At 47.1% G+C, this 24,234-nt stretch overlaps 1 protein-coding gene across 10 annotated transcripts in view; it reads right to left on the reverse strand.

Annotated features, from left to right (window-relative positions):
- SFMBT2 (Scm like with four mbt domains 2) overlaps positions 1 to 24,234 on the reverse strand; it is a 220,517-nt gene that overhangs the window by 103,937 nt on the left and 92,346 nt on the right. For 8 of the 10 annotated variants that reach the window (XM_027073367.2, XM_027073370.2, XM_027073371.2 and 5 more), the window contains exons 5-7: positions 13,510 to 13,598; positions 11,584 to 11,830; positions 2,696 to 2,793 (exon numbers count right to left, since the gene is read on the reverse strand). In XM_027073367.2, the coding sequence (XP_026929168.2) occupies positions 2,696 to 2,793; positions 11,584 to 11,830; positions 13,510 to 13,598 (434 nt within the window). The remainder of the gene's footprint in view (positions 1 to 2,695; positions 2,794 to 11,583; positions 11,831 to 13,509; positions 13,599 to 24,234) is intronic. The other 2 variants (XM_053225236.1, XM_053225235.1) reach the window with 2 other exon arrangements.

The raw sequence follows: 24,234 nt of genomic DNA on the forward strand, positions 1-24,234 counted from the left end.
GGTAGAGGGAGAAAAAGAGGAGGAGAAGGAAAGGGTGGAGGAGGAGGGGGAGGAGGAGGAGGAGGAGGAGGAGGAGGAGGAGGAGGAGGAAAAAAACCAGTCCAGGAGAACCACATCCACGTGCTCACAGATCAAGGGAGCAAAAGAGAGGTGGGAGACATCATTTTAAAAAAGAAACATCTCCCAGTTAAAGGCCTGAGTTCCAGCCAGCATACTGGAAGGAAACAGATGCCCACCAAGGCATTCCTCTGTGAAATGGCAGAACAGTGGAGGAAAATAGAAGATTCCGGAGAAGGGAGGAAAAAAATGGAGCAAGACGTCCAAATTCTTGAGAAAACTGATAGTGAGGAGCCTAGAATTCTCTACCCAAACAAACCACCGGTGAAGCATGAGGACAGAACAAAGACATTCTCACTCACTCAGGGACAAGGGTCCTGTCAGCTGCCATCACGATGACGGCTGCCATGTTGCATTCGCCTTCAGAATCTGAGGAGAGAACGTCAAAGCAAGCCAGACCAAGACCGTTGACAGTATCTGGCTCATGCCGACTGCATACGAAACACGCTCCCAGTGCCTGCTCTAGGCCCAGCTGCCTGCAGCCGATGAGACCATTCCATTGACTTCCCAGAGAAGCCGTGTTTGGGCTTCCTCCTGGAACAGCAGTAAGCTACAAGGGCAGAAACTACAAACCCACTGGTTCCCGTCCATGTTTCTAAAGATGTCCGGCACGTGAAGTTCATGCTACAGCCCTGGAAGATGACCCAGCTGAGAGGAACCCTAATTCTCTGACGATCAGCTCGTGCCTTTGCTGACTCAACTCTCTTGTAAGCTGAGGAAAAGCAAAGCCAACTTACTAACCAAACGCCATCCAGCTAATTCCCCCCAGGAAAGGGCCTCTTCTAAAACAGGGAGGCTTAGACCTGCTTCTGACTTTGTCAAGGCAAATCACATAACAGTTAGGAAAACAGACAGAGGCAGTAAGACTGCAAAGAGAAAGCGAGGAAGTGATCCCCACAAAACGAGGCAGAGCCCCGAGAGTGCGTGGGGGAGGGACGCGCACAAGGGCTCCCGGTGGTGACTTCTCGTATTCTGCGTTCACCCCTGACTCTGAGCTCCTCACAGATGTATGATGTATTTCAAAACAAAATCTAGTTTGAACACAACCCAATTTATACATTTAAAATATTCCTAAGGCCACCGCGAAGACAGTGGACATCACCTGCACGGGTTGACAGAGGGCCACAAAGAGACCGTGGAGCCAGAAAGGAAAAGAAAAGCTGTTCTTCTTTACTGTCATTATCTTTTCCAGGGGAGAATGTTATCAGGAAAGCAAGAAAGGAAGGAAAGAAGGAAGGGAGGGAGGGATGGAGGCAGAGGTGAGGAAAGAAGTATTTGATCAGTTAAAAAAAAAAAAAAAAAAAAAGAATGCCCAAGATATTGCTTCGTTGCCAACAATCACTACTGCTAACAACCAATTCTTTTTTTTTAATTAATTAATAAATTTATTTTGAGAGACAGAGAGCAAGCAGGGGAGGGGCCGAGAGGGAGAGGGAGAATCCCAAGCAGGCTCCACGCTGTCGGCACAGAGCCCGACTCGGGGCTCAAACTCACAAACCACAAGATCACGACCTGAGTGATCAAGAGTGATCAAGAGTCGGACACTCCAGTGACTGAGCCCCCCAGGCGCAACCCCCCCAACATCCTGTTCTATTTACGCAGTTCGTCTAGTGCAACAGGATCAAAATGCTGTGAAAGTCATCGCTCAATTAAACTGCAGAACGTAATTTTATCCCTGGTTTCAAAAGCGGTCATTTTAAGTTAAAACTGGTGTTACAAACCAGGAAAAGCGTGGCTCGAGAAGGCACGTGATCTGCTGTGACGGGTTAAAATCCTGAGCCACGACTTGGGCGTACATAAAATTCAGGAAGCCGATGCCCACGCCCAGGCCCTAAACTCCTCCTGCCCCTGGCACCTAAACGCCTTCCTCATGTCATTCCCCACACGGGACGTGAAAGGTACTGCAGACAGGTGTCCCCTCGGAACCAGGAAGCCCGTTTCTGCCAGCCGGCTGTGACCATGTTTAGAACCGCCCAAGACTCAGGGTCCGCATAAAAACAGCCGTTGGAGGCCTTCCTCTGGCCCGGATGGGTCATCCCTGCCCACGGCTTCATATTGAGTGATGGGCATGATTTCAAAGCGTTAAGAACCCAGCGATCCTTTCCCGCTATGATGTCATTCCCTTTCCGTTAGCACCTACAAGGCCTCGCGCCCAGCAGGTATTCGCACAAATTTCTTGGGCCATCTAGAAAACCGAATCACCAAGAGGCGCATCGCTGTCGATTCGTTTTACCCAACAAATACCCAACGAGGCCTGCTACGTCTTCTTCAGTCCCTTTGGTAAAGGGCGAAGGAGGGCAAAGGAGGTGACGTGACTCTATACCAGCCCATTATGGAGAAAACCCGTAAAGCCACGGCAGTTCCACGAGTGTTTCGTAAGACGAGAATTTGTGAGGATTACAAAGCGTGGTCAAAGCACACAGATAAACACTTGGAACGTCGCGAATGCGGAGCGGCCGAGCTTTTCGAAACTAGCTTTTGCAACCATGGGGAGCGCTTCGACGTTAAGGAACCTTTCACTCCAGAATTCGCACGGTCTGAGAGAGAATAAACAAGTCGCTACGAACCGACATCTTACCTTAAACACTTCCATCGGCAGAGGAAACTTTGTGGCGTCAATAAGGGATTTTTCCAGAGAACACTTCCACTCAGAGGCCATCTTCAAAGGATAGATTTCTGTATCAACAGCAAACCACAGAAACGTGTAAGGACTCACATATTCTACTGGGTGGTTCTTCCTGGAATTTTACTTTCCAGGTTTTCAGAGTCACTGGCACACTCAGCGACCGTGAGCACTCACACCCTGCCCCCATAAAAGGCCACCTGCCTTTCTGACGCTCTGAGCCGCTGCGATCAGACATGAAGAATAAACTTAATAGGGCCCTTCAGGGGACACTGGCGTGCATTCTGGCGGGCATTCTGTAAGTGATTTAATGGCATAAATCACCCCAGCGCCATCTTCAATCACCTGCTGCCCCAAATTCCATGTGAACACCTGGGAAGTCACATCCGCTGATGAAGAACTTAGGACCCGATAAATTTCTAAACTAGACACGACGCTCGTCTGGCATTTTCGGTTATTACGGCCCATTTTTCACTAAACCTCTAAGCCCGCATCTGCTAAAAATAGCCCACGTGAGCCAGGAAATTATTAAAAGGTGAATTAAAATTTACCAACCAAGTTTAATATTTACACTTGAAATGTTGCTAACACACCCCACGTGGCCCATATTCCACCACCCCCCCCCCCCGCCCCAGGGGGCGGGGGGGGGGGTGGGGGACAGAGGGATTGACGAATGGAGGTGACTCTGGCTGAATGCAAAACTGAAAGAGAAAAAAAAATGTGTTGAGCCCTGTTTCCACCGATTGCTGAAACTGCAGGGGAATTTTATGATCTGATCTCCACGGATTTAAGACCTTATCAAAATAGGATTTGCAGAAGCACTCACTTGAAGGAGATATGTTTATACCTTCCCTATATCAACCCAGGCTACTCCAGACAGACCGTTAGGACATGAATATGAATTTAAGCACAGTTAAAAGGCAACATTAAACCTTTGGGGCTATATTTTTAATTTCTTGCATGTCTGCTTTTCAGCATGCAGCCATATATTTTGACACCCACAGCTTCTGAACTCACCTTGAGCCTGAGTGCCTGTGTTTTAGCAGTTTATCGAGTCTTTTCAGGCTACCAGAATTACGAGAGGAGAAAGATGCTGCCGGAAGGAGTCAAGTTATCAAGGTTCAGCCCACTGTCATTCACTGTCTGTTACGCAAAGTCACGTCAAGGGTTATGAGTGACCAGACAGGCTCTGCTGTGCACACTGTATAATCCTCCTTAACATTTTATTTATACTCTTCTACCTCTAGGGAATCTTTTTTCCCCAGTTTGCCATTTCTATATCGGAACACAAAAAGAAAGTGATTCTCCTTCACAGTATCTGACATACTCGGGCGGACACAGTGGGGCCCCAGAAAATGAACCAACGGTCCCTCCACCATGCACAGGTGAGGAGGGGGTCACAGGGTCCCACAAAGGACAAAGAAATCGCTGGTCACAGGGTCCCACAAAGGAGGAAGAGGGACCAGTTCACAGCCTTATAAACTGCCCCATGAGGAGAAGGATTCCCTGAAACGCACCAATGGTTCAGCTCAGGGGCACTGCATTAAAACCTCGGTGAAAGGGAGACAATTGCTCCAGGAAGCAAAGGCTGAGGACACCAAGTGCAGCAGGTCAAGAGCCTCAGGAGGGAAAGAACACACAGGAGCCCAGATTTCCTGAGCAGACAGGAACAAATTCACTGTCCCAGGGATCTGGATGCTGGTCAATAGGGAGTTCAACCTTGGCACGGTAGTAAAAAGAGAGCCAAGGTCACAAAAAAGGACGGTGCTGGTCAAAGACAAGACACAAAGGGTGAGAAAAGGCAAGAGAAGGTCCCTGTGCTGGTGCCTGAACCCCTGCAGTCTGCAACTGAGGCATCTGGGGGCTGGGGAGCCCCAGAGATAGAGAAGAGGGGAAGAGAAGAGTGGTTCATGAAAACTATGCAAGACCAGAGCAAAAGCCCCACCTGGCCAGGGCTGGATCCAGACCACCAGAACAGAGCACGGTGATGTGCAGACCCCAGCAGGGATGCTCACAGCCCTTCCCGGCCCCGGCAGGTGTCCCCACACGCTGGCGGGGCACCACTCTGCCCACCACGCCATCTCAGAAGGTGTCCCCCCAAAAAGTCATGTTGAAATCCTTCCCCAAAAGTGATGGTTAGGAGGTGGGGCTTTTGGGAGGTCACAAGGGGGAGAGCCCCCACGAACGGGATTAGTGCCCTTATGAAAGAGACCCCCAGAGAGCCTCTTCGCCCCTCCCACCATGTGAGGATGCTGAAGGACGGCTGCCCGTGACCCAGGAAGCGGACACCAAATCTGTGGGTGCCCTGATCTCGGACCTGCAGCCTCCAGAACTGGGAGAAATAATAAACGCCCAGTCTGTGGTATTTATTCTCCTAGAACAGCCTGGATGGACTAAGAAACCCAGGTTCCATGCGATTTTTGTCTCTGTCCTACAACCTTACGATCCTTTGTCTTCTTTCTGAGGATATTATGATGTGGAATTTAACCCCATGGCAAGGCACACTTCTCTTAGAAGGTGAAAATCAAATGTGGTTTTTTTCAGAATGCTCAACCACCTGCAAAAGCTAAACACCTCACGGTTCCAATAAACAGAGAACAATATTCCGTGTGTGTGTTTCATTAGGACAGAGAGGCGCTTGGTTACACCAGCAAGTTTATGGACGATAAATAGCGCCATTAAAAGAACATAAACCATTTTCTTAAAATGATTGTGTTGCAGGTAATTTAATAGAGTGTATCATGTCGATTTCTGTTTGCGGGGAAGTAATAAGCAATTAAAATCTGGCCTGACCCATCTTTAACTAGAAGCCTAAGTGGAAATGAGGCGCTCGCCCTCTGAACGTTTGGCCGGCTCTTGCGAGGCGAGGGCTAGAGAAAACAGGAGGGGAGCAGAGGACCACCAGCTCACAGCCTCCGACTGAAGGAAAGCCTGGAGGGGTGACCCCCCCTTTTCATGCACCCTGCAACGACCACCCCTTCCTGTCTCACCAGTGAGCAAAGACTGCTCTATGCTTGCTTCCAGACACTGGGAAGCTGCAGACGGAATGTTGGCATCTCCCCAAAATTAATACGCTGAAGTTCTAACCCCCAATGGGATGGTGTTTGGAGATGGGGCCTTCAGGAGGTAATCAGGGTTAGATGCGGTCATGAAGGTAGGGTCCTCATGACGGGAGGAGCACCGAGCTCTCTGTCTCTCTCTCTTTCCATGTGCACATAAAGAAGAGGGTATCCACAGAGGAGGAAGTGGGCTGTCCCCAGAACTCAACCCTACCAACACCCACATCTCGGACTCACATCCTCCAACACCACGAGAAAATCATCTGTGTCATTTAAGCCCTCCGTGCGTTTTGTGTGGCCGCCTGGGCTAACTAATACGGAAAGCGACAACCATCTTTGGACGGGGAAATAGTTCAGAAATTTCCAGACTCAGGAAGACAAAGAAAAAAAAATGGCTGCCATAAAGGTGGTGAAGGCAAAAAAAAATACGGAAAAACATCGAGAGACAGAGATGCAAAAGGCCTCAGAAGGTTTCCTGTCCTTAGTTTCCGCAACAACACGTAAGACTCTACCTCGCTCTCCGAACATCCAGAAACACGAGAGCGGGGTGGGGGGGGGGGGAGGGGGGGGCTCTAAGAGACCACTGACCTCAACAACCTTCTCAAATTTCCTAGAAACCCGAATAGAACCACACGACTCTGATCGCAGAACGAGTATCTTGAAAACGCCCACCACTTGCGGTATCTTGTCAACGCTCCACAGCACGGCAAATGTACAATGACCCCCATTTTGCAGAGGAGGAAAGTAGAGGGGCTGCCCAGGGCTCTGTAGCGAGGGACAGAAGTGCAAGAAGAAGCTGGAACTCAGACACTGGCTCCAAGTCCACGTTCTTCCAGCTCCGCCCGCTTCTTCGAGCTGGAGCCGCACGTGAACTCTTCTAGAGGAACGAACATCACCATGAACCCCATAGAGCCATATTCCTGCCCACGGGGTGGGTCCTGGAGCCACGCCGGGTGCTCAACAACAGATCCCAGCAACAGAGAGCATCTCCCTCATCAGGGAAATACAAATCAAAACCACACCCAGGTATCACCTCACGCCAGTCAGAGTGGCCAAAATGAACAAATCAGGAGACTGTAGATGCTGGTGAGGATGTGGAGAAACGGGAACCCTCTCGCATTATTGGTGGGAATGCAAACTGGTGCGGCCACTCTGGAAAACAGTGTGGAGGTTCCTCAAAAAATTAAAAATAGACCTACCCTATGACCCAGCAGTAGCACTGCTAGGAATTCACCCAAGGGATACAGGAGTGCTGATGCATAGGGGCACTTGTACCCCAATGTTTATAGCAGCACTCTCAACAATAGCCAAAATGTGGAAAAGGCCTAAATGTCCATCAACTGATGAATGGACAAAGAAATTGTGGTTTACATACACAATGGAGTACTACGTGGCAATGAGAAAGAATGAAATATGGCCCTTTGTAGCAACGTGGACGGAACTAGAGAGCGTGATACTAAGTGAAATAAGCCATACAGAGAGACAGATACCATATGTTTTCACTCTTATGTGGATCTTGAGAAACTTAACAGAAACCCATGGGGGAGGGGAAGGAAAAAAAAAAAGATGTTAGAGTGGGAGAGAGCCAAAGCATAAGAGACTCTTCAAAACTGAGAACAAACTGAGGGTTGATGGGGGGTGGGAGGGAGGGGAGGGCGGGTGATGGGTATTGAGGAGGGCACCTTTTGGGATGAGCACTGGGTGTTGTATGGAAACCAACTTGACAATAAATTTCAAACAACAACAACAACAACAAAGAGCATCTCTGCTTGATCCAACCCTGTTTTCAAACGCTCCCCTTACTCATCAGGGGCAAAAAGGCTAGCACAGCTCTTGCCATTCTGGGGGAGGTCTCCCCCTCCAGATTGGCGTCCGCAGCCCCAATAATTATTTGGCTCTTAAAAGCTGGACTCGGCTGGCTCCCTCCCTCCCTAGAGACATCCCCAGCTTTTTATTCAGTCAGTTCACCGGACAAATATTCACTGAGCACCCACGAAGCGCCAGGCACCGGGGACGCAGCACAGAATCAGACACAGATGTTCGTTTAGAGGGGTACTGAGATGCCCTCACGACGGGACCGTCTGGACAAAGCGACGGGACGGTCAATGCCACATCTGGAAGAATGGCCCCCCGAGGACAGGACGTGCCTCGCAAGCCTGTGGAACGCAGAGGAAGCGGAGGTGCAGGGAGAGCACTCAGAGTGCAGGGCTCCAGGGCTGCGTGGCTGGAGGAGGAGCTCGGGTCTGATCGCAGGCTGCCTTCCGTTCAGCACAGAAGGGAAGCCGCTACCGGCAGGATTTCCGGTCCTCTCCCGATAAAGCCTGAACCGCTAAGGACTTCAGGAAGTGGCTGCCCTCTTCCTCGACCCCCTGGCGTTTCATCATTTCCCGCTCCCTCACCCAGTCTTCACCGAAGCTGGATTCAACCTCCTCCATCAGCACCCACGTGCCCCCCGGACCGCCCTGGGTGTGACACGGGGGGGGGGGGGGCTTCTTCCCCTCTTTCTGTCCTCCCCCGACCTGTCTTCTCCAGTTTGAGCCAGAGATGGGGAGACACAGGGAATGTAGTTTTCTCTCTGCTAGACGGTCTACGAGCAGCCCCCTTTCCTAGCGTTTTTGAAAACTATCCAGCCACTTTCTACTACTCCTTACTTCTGCCTTGATTTGTACTGAACGGTTGAGAAATTTCATGCCCTTTAACAAGTAAAAAGAGTAAGTAAAGCTGAAGGATGGGCCACGCTTCATGTTGGCGAAGGTGGCAGTTAGGGGGGACACAGCAAGGCAGGCGTGGAGGGGTGGGTCCGCAGGGCTTACTCTCAGGTGCACCCTGAGCCATCTCTCCTCTCCCCTCCGCCCCACACCTCCAAATCCCCTTCTTATTGAACAGTCAACACTTTTCATCTAGCGAAGGGTGTCTGGCGATAAGAACAATAGCTAATATTTTTATGCAAGCTGGAAATTTTCTACCCATCTATATTTCCGTTAAGGAAAGAGCACTGCCGTGTAAGTTTTGAGTCCCTCTGGGTCTTGAAATTGATTTACACAGGCCCAAAGTACTGGGTTCTGTTCGCGTGTATAAGACACGGGTACCCTACATTTACAGCAGCATGATCCACGACGGCCAAAGGATGGAGGCAGCCCAAGTGTCCATCAATAGGTGAACGGATAAAGAAGACGTGGTTTCTATATGCAATGGAGTCTTACTCAGCCGTAAAAAAGGATGAGACCTTGACATTTGCAACAACATGGATGGAGCTGGGCAGTATTATCCTCAGTGACATAAGCCAGTCAGAGAAAGGGAAACACCATACGATCTCACTCATGTGTGGGATTTAAGAAACAAAACAAATGAGCGGGGGGCGGGGGGGAAGGGGAGAGGCGGGGGAAGCCAAGAAACAGACGCTTAACTATAGAGAGCACAGTGATGGTCACCAGACAGGAGGTGGGTGGGGGATGGGGGAACTAGGTGATGGGGATCAAGGACACACTTGTGATGAGCACTGGGTGATGCAAGGAATGGATGGATCACGAAACTGTGCACCTGAAACTAATATTACGCTGTTTGCTAACTAACTGGAATTTAAGTAAACACTTAAGAAAATAAAATAAAACTCAGCTACTATAATCGCCACCTCGCGTGTTGTTCTGCTGCATGAGGCAAGGGAACCCAGCTTTCATCTTGCATGAAGAACCTCATCTGAAGAACTAAAAGCCACACTTGAGTGTCCTTTTGCCTTTTATTTTCCTCTCCCCACACAAAACCTCTCTTGCCAACAATTTAAATGTTGAGAAAATAAACTTCTTCACGACGAAGGCCTCCTCCAAATTCTTTAAGGACACCCACGAACTCTTCAGTGGAATGGACAATTCGTGTCCAGAAATTCACTAAGACCGGTAAACACAATTTATTCTTGTCTTATAAAGACATTAAATTATCGAAAAGAGACAGAAAGAGAGAGAGAGAGAGAGAGAGAGAGAGAGAGAGAGAGAGCTCTCCTGTGCAAGTATCTCCTAAGTTTCTATGGTGAGACTTTCCATTATTCTTGCTTTGGAGTATGAGTCCCCAGACTTCACAGCAAAGAACACTGCACAGAACCTAAGAGGCAAGTAATAATCCTTTGCTATAAATGTTCACACTGGCAAATATAGGGATCTCCTAAAATTTATAAAGCAATTAGATACTAAGCTAAGATTTATACACCCGACTTCCCACACAAAGTAAATTTCTCCTGCCAGGTTATGAATCCCAAGGCAAATGTGAGCTTAGATCTTTTCTCAACACTGACAGGCCCTTTGTTTGTCATCAGAGTCCAAAATTACTCAGGGTATAAATGGATTTCCTGGCTGCTTCTCAAAACGTTGACAACAATAATACTAATAAAATACCATGTTATGGGTCTATATGCCTGTCAAACTCAACATAAATGCAAATACATGACATACAGAACCAGGGACTTTTTTTTTTTTTTTTCAATTAAAGCCCTTGAGTGACAGAAGGGAGGAATGTTAACTCCTTCGCTTCACGGACTCAAGACAGGCACCGGCACCTAATATGGCAGGAAAAAAGATCTCCGGCAATTTTAATAAAATACTTGGCTCTCTGCTTCCAGTATATCTGGTGAAACGGACCAGGATGAAAAACAGAAATTTCTGGAAGACAGTAATATTTCTATCTTGTCATCTTTAATTCCATACCCAACATTTTTTTGTTCTGAGGATACCCATTAAAAAAACTGGTAAGGCCAGTATGGGCAGCAGGGGGAACGGGAAGAAATGGGGGGCAAGGGGCCATCGCCCTTCAAACTAGATGACCTTGAACAAGTAGCTTACTCTCAGTCTCAAATTTTCTCTGCTGGAAAAGGAAATATTCACACCAAACATGCAGCACTTTTTTGCAATCAAAACAAATACCACACCAGATGTAAAATCACCTGGCACACAGTGAACGTTCAAGAATGGTTAGTTTGTGAACAGTGAGATTCTCGCCCGGTGAGGTACGTATGGAAGCATAATGCACTATTTTGTCCCAGTAAGTCTGCGTAAAGTCATTTGACGGTGCTTTTGAAGCGAATTAATATCCCTGATGTGCCAGGAAAAAACGTATGACGATTTTCTCTTTGCCATTTCCAGGTCAGGACAGATTATATAAACAAGCATTTGGTTTGGATATTCGGATGGATGGATGGATGGATGGATGGATGGATGGATGGACGGACGTGGGTAGATGGATGGATGGCAAATGGGTGTGAGGCTGGGAGGGTGAAGGGATGGGTGAATGGATGGATAGGTAGGTAAGTGGATGGACAGGTAGATGGACCAATGGATGGAGGGGTATGGATGAGGGGCAGGGTACAGACGAACAGAGGTGGATGAATGAACAAACGGATGAGAGGGTGCATGGATGAGTGCGTGGGTGGCTGGATGGATGGATGGATGGATGAAGGATGGGTGGACAGACAGAGATTTTGGAACTTACTTCCAAGACCGTCAAAATTCCTAAAGAAAAAGGGAGAATATGACCAAGCCCCAGTCCACTGGGCCTTTCATTTGCGAACCAGGGATTCCAAAGGAACTAGATTAAACTTCACCGCAGCCTCCGCTGCTTTCCCCTCGTAAAGTATTATTACCTGAGGCCTTGAGTTCTGTTTTCTACAGAAAGTATTCTTAAGTTAAAAGGCTCAAGATGCACGTACACGGACCTGAACAAAGTCTCCAGAGGCATATCCGGGAAAATACCACACGTTTTTCCCAAGTACTTCCCAGCAGCCTTAGCCTCGGCCCTTACCTGAAGGTGGGTCCATTCTGTACTTATTCTCTTGACACCAACCAACTGGTCGAAGTCTGTAATCCAAGTAAAACAACCACTGGTCATAGGATTCAGTGTCCTCCAATCCCACATAGCGAAGGCGTAATCTTCCTCCAACATTTTCAATCACACTAACTATCCAGTACTGAAAAGGGTTGTGAGAGTCCTGAAGTTCTATTAAGGAATCAACTGTAATGAGGTCTATAGGGCCTTTCCCTCGCAGAGGCTGTTTAAACAGAAGCAAAACTCCTTATTTTAAACTTTATGTTGAGGTTCTCATGGAAACAGATGACAGCAGAAGATAATATTTTCTCACACCATCATCCAAGCTATTGGCAGACAGTCTGGCGTTTCCCTCCTCCCCCCTCCTTTCCGCGCCCACGGCCCCGCCCCTGCCCGCTTCCCCCCCCCACACACACTTGCACATTTCACCCAGCCCTCTGCCCCACGACACTCTCGCAAGTAAACAGAACATAACAGTTTGCGCTCTCGTTCTCACCAAACAAATCACCCTTCCCGGATAAAACCGGGTTTGCTTGAAATAAGCATGCTTTTAAGGAGAGTTGCACCCAATTTGCCTTGAGCTGGAAAACACGTGGTAGCGAAATGTCTACTTTTCCCATAGACAGATGTATCCGCTATGGGGCTATCACTTCGTACTGTGACCCAACAGACATTTATCTTAAACTGGCTACCACTCTAAGGATTAAGACTCTCTCATACTTGTGTGAAGAGGTGTAGATGGCATGTTTTTTCCACGTTTAATGATCGGCTACATTCGACAATTAACGTGAAGTTATTTCTACACCTGACCCGACAGTTAGTTTAGAGACGATATATAATTACGGCCCCGTATAAGCAACCCTCTCAGCGTAAGGTAAGACGTGAAAAGGGTGTTTGTTCAGTCAGCCGTGAGGGCAAATACATTAAAAAAAAAAAAAAAAAGAATGAACAGAGAAAGACAATTTGTCCTTCTGAAAGGGTGAAGAACCATCATTTTGATTTGTTAACCAAACAATTGAATTAAGAGCCATTAAGATAAGCAAATACATTAGGCGAAATCTTCACAAAACAACACTGGATAACTATATATCACACAGCACTGCTCCAAAAGTCAATGTCATTGATGAGAAGAGGGAAATTTACGGTTAACGTTAAGAGAATAATGAGTGTCAAAATCCACACCGTATTCCTTGTTATTTACTACGTGTTTCCCCGTTTGGGGCGGGGGGAGGCATTTTTCAAACAGATTTGGTAACTCAGTAATTATTTTTGACAGTGCACTGTTCCTCCTATTATATATGGTAAATATTTAAATGCTTTATCACGAAATTATTGTTAAATGAACCATCAAGGTTGCAGATTAAACTGTTTTTTTCCTCAGTACCTTAAAAATACCTTAACCGCACTGAAATATGATTAGCCAATTCTCCCCTTGTTTTCATAAGGGGAAGCTAATTCAATTATTATGTAACACCTGTGTGTTATCATCATGAGGGTATACATCCAAGAACGGAGTAGTCAATGGAAACACTTATCGGTATACCCCAAGACTACACCAGAGCACGTATATTTAGTGGTCACCTCCATAAGCTCAGTTATTCCACGGGACTTTATATTCACTAATATAGGATGGAGACTTAAATGTACAGGAGAGTGGAAAGATATCCTAACGTTATTATTGAAAGACGTGAGGCAAATTTTCCACTTATTGACTGGAACACAGGTGAAGTGTCTTGAGTGCCGTAAGATTAACCAAAGCAACTCATGAAACAAATAGGAAGTGAGGCCATTTGGGTGGAGACATCAGCACATACACATGCACCTGCCGAAGGATATATGCAAAGGCGCTCATGTAACTGTCATGCTTCAGACACAGAATAGCTGAATAACAACAATACATACACCTTCCAGGAGGCTGGCGGGGGCCGTCCGGGAACCAGTCAAATCACGAATGAGGAATTCTGTCCAGTCTGTGTACTTCTCTTTGATTGCTGGCAAGACAAAAGAAGAAAAAAACAACAACAATAACACTTCAACACAGCAGGGGAGTGTCCGAGAAGTGTAACATCGCAGCACTTCCCAGGACACGCGTGTGGTTTTCGATACTTTTCTTAATCTTAAGCACCAGGCTTCAGTTCTAAAATGAAGACAAGAAATCTGTCATCAGCGGGTGACTTCATGCCTCCGGTGGGCCTCGATTTTGCTGGGTATCCAGGGGGCTGAAGAATACGGGGCCCTGTTGTCTTAGCATCTATTCGGAAACTTCCGTGGGCAAAAAGAAGATACTGTCAAGCACAAAACTGGGGAGGTTCCAAGAAGAAAGGGATCCGCGAGGGGCAGAAGACTCAGGTGGAAAAACAGCCACAGGCTCTGAAGGGCAGGAAAGGTGTTACAGGTGGAGAAGAGGAAGAAGGGATTTGTGGACTGAGAGAAGGAGCTGAGGGGAGGCACAGGGAGGGAGACGTGGAGGAGGCAGCGTCCAGTCCGAAGGGGGGGAACGGTGACACGCGCCACGCGGCCGCCCAGAAAGCCAGCATGAACACTGAATAAACGGGAAGTCGCTGTATAAACTGAATCTGAAAACAGCATAAAGGCTTGCATGGAAACAGAAGAGGCGAATGGCAGAGAAACCCAAGAGGAAGCTAGTGCAGGTCTCTAAGTACCAAAGTGATGGCGCCCCAAGCAGCGGGGACTACACCCAGGACAAGGAAGGACTTGGCCGAGACATCTCCGAACAAAGGAATAGCAGACGCGGAAGTCAACAATCAACAAGCGCTTAGAACCCAAGACTTGAGGAACACAGCATTCCTGGCCTAGCCCCCAAATCGTAGATGTCCAAAGGCTTCGCCAGGTTACATCCACACCCAGGAGAGGCCCTGGACCTTCCCCGGGGCATCACAGGATTCACAACTCCAGGAACAGAGGGCAGCGAGCCTCAGATCCCCATCCGGCCACTCTGTGGATCCCACGGAGAGCCAGCCGGCCCCGGAGCCCGGCTGAGGATACATTCGCTACTTAGCTTTCGTGAGTTGCTTGTGCTCTGCAAAGGCATGAGACAACCATTTCTTGCTCAAGGGGCGCCTGGGTGGCTCAGTGGGTTGAGCGTCCGCCTTCGGCTCAGGTCATGATCTCCACGGTCTGTGAGTTCGAGCCCCGCGTCGGGCTCTGTGCGGACAGCTTAGAGCCTGGAGCCTGCTTCACATTCTCTGTCTCCCTCTCTTTCTCTCTCCACCCCTCCCCTGCTCACACGCTGTCTCTCTCTCCCTCAAAAATAAATACACGTTAAAAAAAAAAGTGCAACAATCATTTTTCAATGCTATACCCATTTCTAACTTAGCCCCTTGCTATATACAAAATGGGTTGTGTCCCCCCAAATTCATACTGAATCCCAACACCCAAGATGACTGCGTTAGAAGGTAGGACCCTCAGGAGGTAACTGGGTTTAGAATAGGATTAGTGCCCTTATAAATGAGAACGCAGAGAGTTTCCTGGGCCCTCCCACCACGTGAAATTACTACAAAAGACACCAACTATGAACCAAGAAGTAGAATCTGTTGCTGGCTTATCTGGATCTTCCAGCATCCAGAACTGTGAGAAATACATTTCTGTTGTCTATAAGCCACCCACTGTGTGGTATTTTTGTTACAGCAGCCTGCATGGATGGAGACAGCCCTCCTAACACCTGAAGTTACTGACAAGACCAATGAGCAGTGGCGTACGAGACAAATGGATTAAAAATTGTATTCACCTTATGTTTTACAAAGCCCTTTAACTTACTCTGTATCTTTCGATCATCACAACAAGGCTCTGAGGAGGATGTTCTTAAACTAACTTTTTCCCAAGTTCACAGAAAAAACAAACATCAGAGTCAACCTCAAACTCAAGCACGCAGATGCCGATCTTACTAGGAATCTTTCTGTGAGACTCTGTGATGCTCAACGCTTGTGCACAGGGATAGGTCAGTACTCTAAGTTGCAGGCATGATAAGAGATAATATGCAAATGACTGTCTAAACAAAAGTTTCGAGATCAAGACAATATACAAACGCACACCGTCAAGATGTATTTCGTATTTCCTTACAAAAGAAGGACAAGCAGCGTAGTTGAGTGAAAAATGGTCCTGTACTTGACAGAATTTATGTCCGTATCCACTACGAGAAGAAAGTGCAGTTTTTCATGTAAGGGTTGATTCTGACTTCCACACAATCAAAGTTAACATTTCAGTTAAAATGTTTTAAATATGCCATCACTCTATGAAGACATCATAAGAGGCTGAAATTTAAGGGGGCTGAGTCATCACAAGAGAACACTAGGGAAGGCTCTGAAATTTACACCTTGTGAACCGTCTACTCCAGAAGCCCTACGACTAGCCATTAATGTTTCTACACGAGGCTCGGAAGCAATCTTTTATGCGCCACAGAACATCCGGGCAAATTACTCTCCGTGAAAAATGTATCTTAGCTGTAAAGATATGCCGACAATTTTTTATTAAAAAGCAGTAAGGAAACAGTTCTCAGGAATACCGTTACTTTTCAAAGAAAACCTGTTTCGGTCAACATTTAGTTCTCCAAATTCTAAATGCTCCAATGGAAAATCTATTCCAGAAAATACTGCCATATATAAAAACACTATGCATACCCGGGTACGATTCTCAGTCAATAGATTTATTTTAAGTCATCTTCAAGTCCGTTAAATTCTAGTACAATAAAAATGGCCCAGAAATTCGTTAGAATTCATTGCAATAGAAATTGATCTGTATTTTCCTATGTGTCCATGTAAGTTTCTAATTAGAAATTTTAAGACTGTAAAAGACTTGCATATTTTCATTTCCTACAGAACATCTCTCTGCAAAGACTCAAAATCAACTAGCATGGACGTAAGAACAATCTTTCTCAAACGGAATAACGAATTTCTGGCCCCATGGTCATTACCTTTTCCTTCAGATGCTCTACACCTTCAAGTTCACAAAACCTACAACCTGCCCCACACCCAGTGACATCAAATGTGGACTCTACAGAGAGAAAGAAATGATTAATAAAGTAAGTGGATCAAAGTCTGTCCACAACACTGGAATCATTTCCCCACGTTTTTTAACTTACACAGACACACTCCTAAAAGTTCATAAGAAGACGCTTTATTCATAAGAAGACTAAAATCAGGATCTTTTGACAACCTTCTCATGAACGTGTATTCAAGATTCTATTCAGTTTTAATATTACCTAAACTTAGTATATATAAAACATATATATAGACACATATATATTATCCAACACTGCTTTTTTAAAAATCCAAGTTACACCTCATGTTAACACCTCACTCTGGGGAGGAACCCACATCTCACTGAAGGAAACAACCATGAACATGAGTTTCAGAAAAAGAAAACACGTGCGCACACGCACACGGACATCTTTTGTGAAGACATTTAGAGACCGCCCCAGATCCCAAAATGGGCGAGTTCCAAATAGGGACATCTGGCCAGCTCAGTCGGTAGAGCATATGACTCTTGATCTCTGGGTCGTGAGTTCAAGCCCCACATGGGGTGTAGAGACTACGTTTAAAAAAAAAAAAAAGGTGCCAAATAAAAGGCAGAAGATCACCATCATTTTTTTCCCAGGATTTGGGAAAACACCACACGTGTTGGACTCCCAGGCCCATCAAGCACATGTAAGCAGAGAGAATTCAATGATCCATGACTCCTCGAGGAAGCTGCCTGTTGTGGACACTGGCTTGTGGGTACAAGCTGCCCATTCAGGCAGATGCTGCGCACTAAGACCCAGGCTGAAGTCAGATGGACACGCCTCACCTTTCCGTCTGTGTCACCAGCTTCAACACACAGGTCCACGGAGAAGCAGACCGGCTACCGTCCTACCTTTCCGCTCCCCAGAAAGATGAGAATAACTACCAAGGAGCAGCAGGGCCGCATTCACTCAAATATACTCCTTTGTCTTAGGGTTTAAACACACACAGGCTTCTTTTGTTCTTTCTGGCAATTTTCTCAGTTTGCTTTTAACCAAAGCTTCTTTGGATTTCTTTCGTCGGCCATACTTATAATTTGCAATGGCTCTGTCTGCCCTTTGAGCATTCCCTTCTTGCAGAGCTTTTCTTGTTTTTTGCCCTTTTCAAACCCTCTCGATACAGTAATGACAGGATTTTCTCCTCCTGTATACCCTGCAACCTCTGATGCGGGGGTGTTCTGTTGTTTCCTTTTCTCCCTCCTTCTCTCTATCAGAGGTTCTCCTGGGGTGCCTGCTGGCCCCTGGTCACGCATCACCCTTACACCGTAGACCACACAAAACCCTGCAGGTGAGATTTTGTCCCGGAGCAGGGGCTTCTGACTCAGAGTGGGTGTTGCGTATCTCCCGTCGTTGAAGCAAACCCCCAAACTAGCCTCTCTGGTTCCCCCCAGACACTTCCGTCCGTTTCTCCAGAGATGAGCCTGGGGGACAGACACGGATGCTGGTCCTCGGTTGTCCCACTAGGGTGGGGACGTAGAGCCTGGGAAGTGTTCTGACTGCAGGCACCCCATTACACCTGGTGAGTCCCAGCCGCACCCAGCGCTGCAGGGACTCCGAGGGCCCCCCGCCAAGGATGTCCAGGGTGGTGGCAGCCCCCACCGAGTTTTGGCCGTCACCAAGCCTTCATCACCTTTCGAGCTGCTAGGAACATTCTGAAATTTCTTTTCTGCACTGGTCTCTCTTCCAACCCTTTCTGTTGTGGGTTTATGCATTTTTTATTCCTTTACTATCATTTTAATGGGGTCTCTGGAGGAAGAAGAGAGAAATAAGGGTGTTCAATCCACAGAAACTCCAGGCTCACAACAGAACTGGGGCTTCACAATAAGATGTCAGGCGCCGCCTTGGACTTATCAGGAAACTGTTCTTTAACGCTGACTTCACTGAGGCAAGGAGGCAACAGCGGATCTTGAATTATGAATGGAAGTGCTTCTACTTACTATTAAGAGTAAAAGACTATAAAGTTCTTTCCCTTGGAGGTTTTTAAAGGAAAGAATCCACATTAATTCTGCATAAAGGGTTAAATTAAATTGTTCCCACAACCAGAAGAATAGATTAAAATGACTCCACAGGTCAACAGGATTGATCGGCTCCTACCGTGTTCAACGGACCACATTACATACAACTGGGCTTCGAACATGCGGATAAAAGGATTCCTGTCTTCAGAAATAAACACGATGTAGATGAAGACATAACTCATGAAAAATATCGAAACATTATCTTTACACACACACACACACACACACACACACACACACTCTTTGGTACTCGCCATCTATGGGTAGGAGGAAAAGTTTCAATTCAACCTTCCAGGGCTCTTTCAGTTGTATAAATATAGTTGAACAATTAGAAAATGGAATATCCTTATTTTTCTCTGAAGATCAGGATTTCACAAAGACATAATCTAAGAGCTGTTGGAAGAAACCAACAAGAGAGTCATGACTGTAGGTCGAAACAGAAACCACGAGTGGTACAAGGCTCAGAATATTCTACATAATTAAAACATGGAACATTTAGGCCATGATAATCATTAAAGCCTTGGTCAGTATTGGGGCGCCTGGATGACTCAGCCAGGTAAGCATCTGACTTGGGCTCAGGTCATGACCTCACGATTCGTGGGTTCGGGCCCCGCGTCGGGCTCTGTGCTGACAGCTTCGAGCCTGGAGCCTGCTTCGGGTTCTGTGTCTCCCTCTCTCTCTCTCTCTCTCTCTCTCTCTGTCCTTCCCCAGCTCGCACTCTCTCTCTCAAAAATAAACATTAAAAAAATATTAAAAAAAAAAAAACCTTGGCCAGTATTTATGCAGACTCTTAACAAGAAAGGTCTTTGCTACTTAACATTCTACACGTGGCTCAGAATTTTCCTCAATAGTGGGAATGAGAGCAGGAGAGCTCCTCTGTGTTGAAATTAGCTTATTACGGGGTCATATGTGACTTCACGGGAGCTACTCCACTGGGCGGCTGTAAGCGTTTAATGAGAAAAAGCTTCCTTGCAGTTACGACTCTGGTGGCACAGTATCAGCCCTGGGGAAAAGGGGAGTATTCTTTGATAATGCTGTCCATCATTCCCTCTGTAATGCATTAAAATGTTTATATAACATACTATGTTTTCCTCTAGGAAAACGTATATGAAACATCTCAAAATGGTGGGGTTTTTGTTTTGTTTTGTTTTTTGAGCTAGACCGGGGGTGCAAATGGGGGAGGGGCAGAGGGAGAGAGAGAGAGAGAGAGAGAGAGAGAGAGAGAGAGAGAGAATATCCCACGTGTGGGGCCCAATCCCACAACCCTGGGATCGTGACCTGAGCCAAAATCAAGAGTCGATGCTCCACTGACTGAGCCACACAGGCGCCCCTCCAAATGATGTTTTAATTATACATGAACAGATTTCTGGCAATCCAAATTTAACTTTTAATAAACCTGCACATCAGATCGTGGATATAAAATGACAACCATGGGGGAAAAAAAAAAAGACACGTGGTTGCTATTTTATTAATTTCAAATATTATCATTAGAATAAAATCTTTCTTCCAGAGCGTGATGATACTTTTTTGCCTTCTCATCCCTTAATTGCCTCTCCCCACGTTGGATATTAACGCTAATTCATGCTAACGATCGCATCTTCAAACACTGACAAAGTGGTACCGGAGAAGAGAATCAAAATCTGCCTTATGGAAAGTAATTCCTAATGTAAACCGTGACGGGAATCCGGTTCACTTTTAGCTTCTGCTCCTGCTTCCTCGCATTATTATAAAACCGATCACCTGTTACCTAGCGGTAACATGCAATCGCTCTTAGTTACACTCTGCAGTCACAGCCTTACCACAATGGGATACGTCATGCGCGAAGACAGGCACTGGCTCAAGTTTGAGAACGAGACCAACAGTGACTAGGTTACACGATGCTTCCGTCATGAATGCCGACGCACAGCTACTTAATTTTTAGTGGACGCCACCAAGAGGGCGACCGATCCCGTGGTCTGCGGGTCGTCCACACCCAAACCAAACCCCTGCTCTCCGTGGCACGCACGAAGGCACATACACACAAGAAGTCGAGCACGCGTGAGATAATCCTAACACCCAGAATTCCAGCCAGATCTCTTCCCGTCCACACTACAATCCGGCTGAAGCAACAGCTTTGCAACCTCACTTCCCTTGTAGTGACGTTACTCCTACGATTCACGCCGGTCACAGCTCCCTGGAAAATGAATGCATTCTAATCGGCTCTTATGGTATTTTATTCCCCTGTTTCAATGAGGCGAGGACTTCAGGACGTCTCGATGTGCAGCAATGCATTGTTGAGGGGATGGGGGGAACTGCGCGATACTAGAGGACAGGCTGTGCCATCCAGGGCGGGGGCAGCAGGGAGCACCTCGAACCGGCGACACGCAGAGGGACGGGACGCTTGTCCGAAGGGGCCACCGCCACCGTCATGTTTGTTCTCCTTACTTAACAACCACCCACTTCCGATCCTGTCACCCACGTCGGTCACCCACCCCACCGTCCCCATCCCTGCCTCCCTCTGACTCCCCGTCTGTGCCCCTCCGAAACCAAAGACTCAGCTCTGCAGCATAAAGAAAACCACTGAGCCCAGCTGCTCCCTACAAGTTCTCGAATGACCCATCCCACAAAAACCGCCCTTGAACTCTAACCAGTCAATACCCTAATTCCTCTGCTCCCCTCCAAAACCAAACCTCAGCAAAGACCTGACTCTTCACTCACCATTCCATCCATTCAATTTCCGCCCCCACGACGACCAAGCCGCCCACTGGACCGCACGCTGACAACGTCCTCTCTTAAACAAAGTCCTCTCTGGGCTTCTAAGTCATCACTTGCATTTTGTTTTTCTTGCTTCCTTCTCCAGCCATGCCTTCTCAGTCCCCTTTCACTTCCAACGATTCAGGATTGCTCAGAATCGGGTCCTGGGCTGGCTCGCTTGTCTTCTCACTCGGTGGTCCTTCCGTGGACAATTTTTATCCACCCACGTGACTTCAATCACAGCCGTGCCCCAAACCGCCAAATTTATCTCTACAAACCACACCTCTTTTCTTTTTATTAGAGTTCATTTATTTTGAGAGAGAGAAAAAGCACGAGCAGGGGAGGGGCAGAGAGAGAGGGAGACGCAGAATCCGAAGCGGGCTCCAGGCTCCGAGCGGTCGGCACAGAGCCCGACACGGGGCTCAAACCCACGAACCGCGAGATCATGACCTGAACCGAAATCGAGTCGGACTCTTAACTGACTGAGCCACCCAGGCGCCCCCAGACCTCTTTTCTGAGCCTTAGAATCTCAGATTCCACTGCCTGCTTCACAGATTTCCATGGGTCTCTGGAAGGCATCTCACACCTGTCATCCATCAAATCAAGCTTTGATCTTTTAGAGAAATATATTGATTTGTAAGAGCTCTTTATTTATGTCAGATATTAATTCTTCGTTAGATACGGCAGAGCTTTTGACTTTGAATATTACGTTCAACATGAGCCTTTTAAAACAAGGCATGAGATCCTTTCATGCAGCCACTAAATCTTAGAGTAAATTTCAAACTCCCAAACCTGGCCCGATGTCCTGCCTGACTGGCTCTCTCTTCCCCTCGCTCTCCACATTGGGATCCTCTCAACTCTTCCCTTCTAGTGGCCTCATTACTGGCCTCAACACCCCCCTGTTGGTGCAAAAACGCCTTCCCCCTCATGTGTCCCCAGCAAACTCCTGCCCTCAACCATAACTCCCTCATGGGTCCTCCCTAACTTCCAGGATCAGCTGTCCTGCCTCCTGGAGTCCCAGAGCCTTTCCATTCACAGCCTGAACACAATGTACAATGACACGTCTGTACTCATTTGCCTAATGACAGTCCCTACCTGCCTGCCCACTGCATCCGCGCTCAACACACCCAGTAACAAATGCATACAGCAGGTGTTTCATAAAATCCGTCACGGGAAGTAAGGGCGGACAGATCCGATGGCTTCGGAAACCGTGTCTGTTTTCCTAATCTCGTGTTGAAATACAACTTGTCGGATTCCGACGAAGAACCACCGTTTCCATGGATATTACACAGACCTCTCAATAAAATACGACTTAACGCCATAGCACGCCACAAGCGTGCACAAATGAGCTGCCGTTTCCTTCATTTGCCTGGCTTGCAACGGCTCACGTGTGATGTTAAGTAATCATCTTAGTTTTCAGTTGTGGCGCATACAACCCAGAAAGCCAGAGATCCATCCTTTTAATTAAGCTGGCATTATAAACATCTGAGGAGGTAGGGCAGACATTCGGCATGTCTCTGGAGTTCTCCTTCTGAAGGAGCACACACTACAGCCCCATCAGGCAGCACTGAACCTGCTCCTTCCAGGCAAAGGCATCACCCAGAAGTCAAAAACAGACAAGGTAGTGCGCATCCAGGCCTCAACTGCTTCCCTGAAGTTCCCAACAGCCTCCCAGCGCCACAGACAACCAAGATTGCCAAAGCAAATGCCAGACAGATAAGAATCATTTGTGACATTCTCAAGGTAGAACTCAAATTACTCCACACCGTATCTTTAAGAGCCTAGAAGGCAAAGACATTTCAAACGCAATCACTGTTCCCTGCTTAGAGACTTTTTATCCAATAAAACGTGGAATTTCTCCGATTCTAGCACATTCTCTCCAATTCTTCTCTAGCTGTCAATATCTCACTCTACAGGCATTTCTGCGATCGCTTCAAACGCGTTCCTGCCTTTAAAGAATATTCCTCCAAAGAGTCACTTTTTTTTTTCTCTCTCCACTAAGAAAAAACTTCCTACGGGTCTTTTATTAGCTCACGCTGCAGAGAAAGTGTCGGGACTGAATTGACATATCACAAAGGGCCAGGGCTCCAAGTTCAATGGAATAAGACACTTTTTTGTTACAGACTTTTTTTCACAGGTATCTCTCTCCCACACATACTTGACTTATTTCTTTCTGTAAAGTTACTTTCTTTGCTGCAGCAAAATAGCTTCCGTTGAAAATTTTCCCAAAGCTTCCCTTAGGTGTAAGCTTTTAAAAGAAAGGGAAAAAAAACAAGCTTGCATAAAATGTACACTAACGTGCCCTCTGCATATATCTCATTACATGAGCCGGGGAATCTTTAGACGATTTGCACAATTGCTCTCTGTAATGGTTTTATTTCACGTGTGAACGTGCCTGGGACACAAGTGCCCAGATACCTGGTCAAACATTAGCCTGGATTTTTCTGTGAGGATGATGTGGGATGAGATTTACACTGAAATCAATGGACTCTGAGTGAAACAGACTGCTCTCCCTCATGTGGGTGGGCTTCACCGAATCAGGTGAAGGTTTGAATAGCACAAGAGACTGACCTCTCCAGAGCACGAAAGAATCATGATGAACCGAAGGAACTGAATAAAGAGATAGTTCATGTTCATGGATAGGAAGACTGGATATTGTCAAGATGTCAGTTCTTCTGGAGTTCCTGGGTGGCTCAGTCGGTTGAGCGTCCGACTTCAGTTCAGGGCATGATCTTGCAGTTCGTGAGCTCGAGCCCCGCGTCGGGCTCTGGGCTGACAGCTCAGAGCCTGGAGCCTGCTTTGGATTCTGTGTGTGTGTCTCTCTCTCTGACCCTACCCGACTTGTGTGCGTGTGCCCATGTGCAT

This window comes from Acinonyx jubatus, chromosome B4 (assembly GCF_027475565.1).
Source record: "Acinonyx jubatus isolate Ajub_Pintada_27869175 chromosome B4, VMU_Ajub_asm_v1.0, whole genome shotgun sequence".
Classification (NCBI taxonomy): Eukaryota; Metazoa; Chordata; class Mammalia; order Carnivora; family Felidae; genus Acinonyx; species Acinonyx jubatus.